Source organism: Oncorhynchus nerka, linkage group LG15, assembly GCF_034236695.1.
Source record: "Oncorhynchus nerka isolate Pitt River linkage group LG15, Oner_Uvic_2.0, whole genome shotgun sequence".
NCBI classification, from domain to species: Eukaryota; Metazoa; Chordata; class Actinopteri; order Salmoniformes; family Salmonidae; genus Oncorhynchus; species Oncorhynchus nerka.
In genome coordinates this window covers 56,909,526-56,915,684 of record NC_088410.1, presented here as the reverse complement: position 1 = coordinate 56,915,684, position 6,159 = coordinate 56,909,526, and the positions used below count along the sequence as shown (strand labels likewise).

The 6,159-nt window shown below is 43.8% G+C and overlaps 1 protein-coding gene across 1 annotated transcript; it reads left to right on the top strand.

Moving 5' to 3' along the window:
- The first annotated feature begins 1,779 nt into the window (after window positions 1-1,779).
- Window positions 1,780-5,558, top strand: LOC115142949 (fibromodulin-like). The gene is made up of 6 exons (XM_029682843.2): window positions 1,780-1,887; window positions 2,800-3,229; window positions 3,376-3,498; window positions 3,813-3,953; window positions 4,077-4,344; window positions 4,733-5,558. Exons 2-6 carry the CDS (start codon window positions 2,858-2,860, stop codon window positions 4,882-4,884), a joined length of 1,056 nt encoding a protein of 351 aa, XP_029538703.2. The 5' UTR covers window positions 1,780-1,887; window positions 2,800-2,857; the 3' UTR covers window positions 4,885-5,558.
- The last annotated feature ends 601 nt before the right edge of the window (window positions 5,559-6,159 follow it).

Genomic DNA, 6,159 nt, shown 5'->3' with positions numbered 1-6,159 from the left:
CAGCACTTTGATCCGCAATGCTTTATGCTAGAAACAAACTGTAAAATACCTGTGAAAGATGTGACTCCAATGCATATGAGATATATTTGACTTTCTATAGCGGAGGAGACCTAAATTAGACTTTGCTTGGGAAGTAATCTTTTTTTTTTTTTTACTATCAATTGATTAAGCTATTCACTTTATGTACAATAGAAGATGCTTAAACCCAGGCAGCTTTTGGGGAAACACTTGAGACTGTCTCTCTTTGGGTTAAGCCACGGAAGAAGAGTAGCCAGCCGCTAAAACATGTTTTTTTTCTGCGTCGGCATGCATACTCTGTCTGGGGTGGAAAGGTAGGCCTAACTTTTGAAAGTACCATGCTCAGATTCCTAATGACATCTCAGATTGAGTTATTTGCAAACAGGGACAGTTTAGATGGAGATATATGATATGATAAACACATGGTGTAGGCCTATCTCTCTGTCTATTCTAATTTAGGTAATTTGTGTGGTATTAAAAAATATTCTGCTAATATGTAAAATGATGTAGAATTGCATGACATTTTTATAAAAGGCAATTTTTTTCGGACAATCAAATACAATTATTGATTCATGCAATGCTTTTAATATAACGGAAATATTTCCACCTCTGTTCCAAAGTAGTCTGCGAACCCTCAACCTTCTGGTCTGGTCTCCTGTGCGCAATCAAAATTCCTGCGTTGCATTGTAAGGCTTTACTGGACGGAGAACAGTTTCTAAAACTGCATATCTAAGACTCTGGTCTGTCCAGGAAGTGAGGGTAAACAGGATACATGTTCTCCTCTATCCACTTGTTGTCTAAGCATTCAGGGAGGATTTAGGTCAAATATATTTTGCTGAAGGTAGGGCCATCCATTTTCATTTCAGAGAAGTCAAATTTTCACCATGTAAACCTTATAAATAATGTTCACTCACTAAGAGGAAGGCCATGTTGGTGTCAGTTATTTTCAGTTTATCGTCCAAACTCTATTGCAATGCACTTCATTATTACAGATGTGAGTGCTACAGGGTGGTAGTCATTGTGGCAGGATGCCTTAGAGTTATAGCTCTACCACCAGCACTTAGATTTACCATTGTAAATGTGTTGAACCTTCAGCATCTACAAGGTCAATTATAACCTAGGTGTGTTCTTCAACCTTCAGGATAGGTTTATAGGGTAAATATCAGCACTTTGGAGAGAGAGGAAGGTTAGGCTGAAGGTGGGACACCCCAAGCAGGTAGGTAAGTTAATGTAAGCCCCTGGGTAAGGGCAGGGGGAATGGATTTAGAGCTTTTATGAGCCTGTAATAAGAACAGAAATTAGGAGATGGGAGGCCAATTTGGAACTGACTGTTTAGTACAGGTACAGATGGGGGTGTTTAGCGGGGACAGGGGACTGAGGGCCTTAACATGCTCCATAGATGAGAGCAATACCGCAGGCACAGCCATCCCACAGCAAAGCACTCTATCACTCTCTTTCCCACACTCAACCTGGGTGGAGAAGGAGACCCCGGTACAACTGGGTTTGACAAAGGGTATAGGAAGGAAAGAGATGGAAGGAGGGGGAAAAACAAGAGCTGGGCAGGTTTGAAGGGGCTGATAGGAGAAGAGAGGAGGGAGCAGAGGGGCAGGGTTGTGTGAGTAGTAACAGGAAAGGGTGAGGTAGGAAAGAAAAGGGAGGGGGAAAGAGGGGGAAGCTAGCAAAGTATAGAGTGAAGGGGGGTCGAGAGGGAAGGATCGGTGGAGAGAGGAATGGAGGAGGGAAAGAAGTCTTGGAGAGAGAGAGAGAGAGAGAAAGAGAGAGAGAGAGAGGTTTTCACAAAGTGTTTGGCAAAGTCCCTCTCAGTCCTGCACAGCCTCTCAAGAGGAGGGACTAGTTCTCACTGATCAGGTAGGTAGGTGTGTGTTGTGTGTGTGTGTGTGTGTGTGTGTGTGTGTGTGTGTGTGTGTGTGTGTGTGTGTGTGTGTGTGTGTGTGTGTGTGTGTGTGTGTGTGTGTGTGTGTATTTGTGCATGTGTGTGTGCCAGTGCAAGTTTGTGTGTCTATTTTAAATCACCACCTAATGTTATAGAAAAGGAGGAAAACCGAAGATAACGTCTTTTGTTTTTATTAGATTTTTTTCTTTCTTTTTTTGCATTAAAGGACACTTGTTCGACATTTCTCTGCAGAGTGTGCTGGTTTGGCACCAGCATGAATACTTATACAAAGACTACATTCATGGATATATTTTTCCCTTTTTTTCCCCTCTCTGGACCAATTACTTGATGGAGAAAGAACCCTAAATTCTGTCTCTGCAGTAACATACAGTATTTAACATGCAGTATATCCAGTGTTGAGTCAATATTGCCTGTTGTTTGGCTGATCAGCTGCTCTTTGACATGAGCTCTGTGCTGGGATACCTTTGATTATGGTTGGTTATGATTAGTTATGGTGTTTTGATGTTTCTAGTCATGTTGCAATAGACTGTAAAAAAAATGACAGTATCTTATAGTGCAGAGTCCAGTAGTACATTATGGTGCAGATTCCAGTAGTACAGTATGTGTTGCTTTTACAAAGAGGGGCAGAGAAACATCTATCTTTAATGGAAATGTATGTATTCAAACTCCTAAAAAGGAGAGTCCATGGGTCTTTACAATGTGCTCTCATTTCTTTGGGGCCCTTTTCTTGTAGTAGGGCAAGGTTGGTTAGATGTTTCCACTGATATTTGGAGTCTTTCCCAGTTTGTTCAGGTATGTTTTACTCACATTTCCGAACTCTGGGTAACTAATCTGTCTCCTCTCTTTCTCTCCGTCTCTCCTTCAAGCTGAGGTAAACTTGTGTGTAAGCTCTTTTCTGCGTGTGTGTGACCTGCGTGTGTGACCATGAGGGGATTGTGTGTGTTCCTCTTGGCATGCGTCCTGCCGCTATCCCTCACCTCGCCAGGCAGGCAGGACCCGTTCCTCTGGCTATCCGCCCTGCGAGGTCGTGGTTATGTCGAGGGCTCCCTATTGGCTGACACCACCGGAGGGGAGTGTCCTGCAGAGTGTGACTGCCCGCCCTCCTTCCCCATCGCTATGTACTGTGACGGGCGTGGCTTGACAGCCATGCCCAATGTGCCTTCCAGGATGAAGTATCTGTACCTGCAGCACAATGAGATCTCCGCCATGCCAGACTCTGCCCTGGCCAACGCCACCAACCTTGTCTGGGTCATGATGCATCACAACGCTCTGTCTACGGACAAAATCGGCAAGAGGGTAGGTTACTCTACCCAACTCAACATAACACTGAACTTCACAAAAAGATGTTCGGAACATGTTCGGAAACCCTGCTCTGCACTGCACTAGGCCTGGACAAATCAAACCTACTTTTATGTTTGAACAAACATGTCCTTATATTCTAGGTGTTTGCCAAGCTTCAGGGGTTGGAGCGTCTGTATCTTCAACATAATAACCTGACTCGTGTTCCCCCCAACCTGTCAAGCTCACTACGGGACCTCAGACTCAACAACAACAACATCAACAAGGTAACAACACTCAGACTTCTCACCACTACTGGCCCTTCAAACACTTTCATTCTTCTTCATCTGTCTTCAGATGTTTTTATGTTGATTGTAAAGTGGATCCAGAGGTTTTTCAATCAAGTGTCCAAGCCACATGTAAAAAAATAAAAAATAAAACACACTCTTGGAAAGACAACACTCATCCTTGTGTCAAGTATGACAGCACCAGGCCTTCTTACTGTTTCTATCAATAATTTAAATACAGCATGTTTTGTTGTTGTTGTTGCCCAGAAGTTTTAAATAAAGTTAATAAAGTTTGTATTTTTGTGAGTGCCTAGATAACACCAGCGGCCCTTGATGGCATGGAAAACCTGACCATCCTGTATCTCCACGATAACGCTCTGACAGATATGGGCACGTCTCTGAGGGGTTTGAACTCACTCACTCTGCTTGATGTCAGCGGCAACAAGCTGAAGAAGGTATCGTAATGTAGAGTGTGTGTGTGTGACTGTTGATTGAAGCCAGCGATGGGAATCGAATAGCCTTGCAAGATAGATTAATTCATTGAATGATTAATTGATCGACTGACGATCCATGTCCAGGTACCAGATAGTCTCCCAGAGCGCCTCCACCAGCTGTACCTGGAGTCCAACGCCATCAGTGCTGTCCCAGAGGGTTTCCTCAGTAAGTTCTCCCAGCTGCAGTACGTCCGCATGGCCCACAACCAGCTGACCGACAATGGCATCCCCCCCAACACCTTCAACGTGTCTGGCCTGGTGGAGCTGGACCTCAGCTTCAACCAGCTGGAGAGGATCCCCCCCGTCAGCCAGACGCTTGAGCACCTCTACCTGCAGGCCAACCACATCAAAGGTGTGTAAAGTGGGCCTGCAAGCAGTAAACACACTCGTGCACGTACACACGCACACCGCCTTTGCTATTAATCGAAGTCGATTATGACAATTTTTTGTTGGAGTTAGTGGAGGGGTCAGTGACTCTGGTTCCACTTCATGTGGCTGTGAGGGGTGATGTGGCTGCTGCAGGTGGGACACGTTTTGAGTGATTCGTATGACGTGGTTTCAGCAACCCTTTGAAGTTAAACAAACAAAGTTCCTTTTTGTTTGAATGCCAGAATGTAAACAATAGCTCCTCCCCCTCTCTCACTCCCCATTCGTCCCTTTTATTTTTCTGTCTCCCACTCCTTTGTCTCCCTTCCCTCTCTCTCCCTTCCTCGCCATCTCTCCCTCCTCTCTCTCTGTAGAGTTTACCCTGGGGAGTTTCTGTGATGTCGTGGACGTAATGAACTTCTCCAAGCTAAGGACACTGCGTCTGGAGGGGAATGAGATCAGCATCGGGGATGTCCCCTCGGAGTCGGCCCTCTGTCTGCGTCTGGCTAACACCATTGATGTGTAAAGCACCAATTTCACCACCGGGCGGCAGCATCATCTCACCATCAGAGCATAGTGCAGCAGTCCTTATTTTAGCCTAACATTTAAATTCCCCAATCTCACCAAGAAGGGGCAGTAAAGGGCTGTAAAGGCACAAAGGCCCAGGTGCTCCAAGTTTATCTGTTGTTTTATCTCTTATCATTCAAAGGACATTATGATAGATCTCCATATCAGGTCATTTTTCTTTCTCTAAGCTTTAGATGCATAGATCATTCAAAGCATGTTGAAAGTGCTTCTTCCAAAGTCAACTCTGGAGGAAAGATAACTTTATATAAGCTACGTGAATATTGTATACTTCTGTGGTGATGATTTCAAAGCCACATTTGTTGGTATATGTGAGTGTGGATGCTCACATTTCTAATAGGATGTGTGTACCAGAGGAAGCAGGTGGGAGGAGCTATAGGAGGACGGGATCATTGTAATGGCTGGAATGGAATCAGTGGAATGGAGTCAAACGTGGTTTCCATTTGTTTGATGTGTTTGATACCATGCCATTGATTCCATTCAAGCCATTACAATGATCCCGTCCTCCTATAGCTCCTCCCACAAACATCAACTGGTGTGTATGTTGTCTGTGTATGTGTCCCCATTTGACCGTTACTGTCTTTTTACAATAAATGTTATAATATGATGATGATATGTATGAATACGTATGCAGTTTATTCTCCATAAGCCTTACTGTAAAGAGACTAAGACCACACAAAGGCAGATGAAATTGCATGAAGAACGCACTACGCATTCATCTATCCGCCAAAAGTGTAACTTTTGACACTCTTATGGACAAAATTATGGATGAGTGGCGGTTGACTGTCCATCATTTGAAGGGTTTCATTCCAAAACACTATACATCCATTTTCAGAAATGTTAATAAATTATATTTTATTGTTTAACAACACATTTTTGGAGTGGTTAAAAAAAATAGTTTCAATGACTCGACACGCTGCAACTCCTGCCTCTCCCATCTCCTCATTGGTTTTTAGGAGCATATATCCACATGCCATCTCCTCATTGGTTTTTGCCATATACCCACGTGGGTGATTGAAAGATGAACTGAGGTTCACTCTCCATTCCAGTTGGTTGTGATAATGCGCCTGCGCCAACCGCTATATAACGTCCAAAGAAGAAGCCTGTAGGAGGAGAGATTACTAGAAACAAACTCAGTTTACCTTTTTATCTGTGGATTAATTGTTGGAGTAGAGGACCTTGTGCATTTCAGGTAAAATAACAACTCAATGTTTAT

Excerpts from the sequence above, each read along its gene's own strand:
- LOC115142949 (XM_029682843.2), top strand. The coding sequence starts at position 2,858 with ATGAGGGGATTGTGTGTGTTCCTCTTGGCATGCGTCCTGCCGCTATCC. Across the intron at positions 3,230-3,375 it reads CGGACAAAATCGGCAAGAGG|GTGTTTGCCAAGCTTCAGGG; the intron begins GTAGGTTACTCT and ends CTTATATTCTAG. Across the intron at positions 4,345-4,732 it reads GCAGGCCAACCACATCAAAG|AGTTTACCCTGGGGAGTTTC; the intron begins GTGTGTAAAGTG and ends CTCTCTCTGTAG.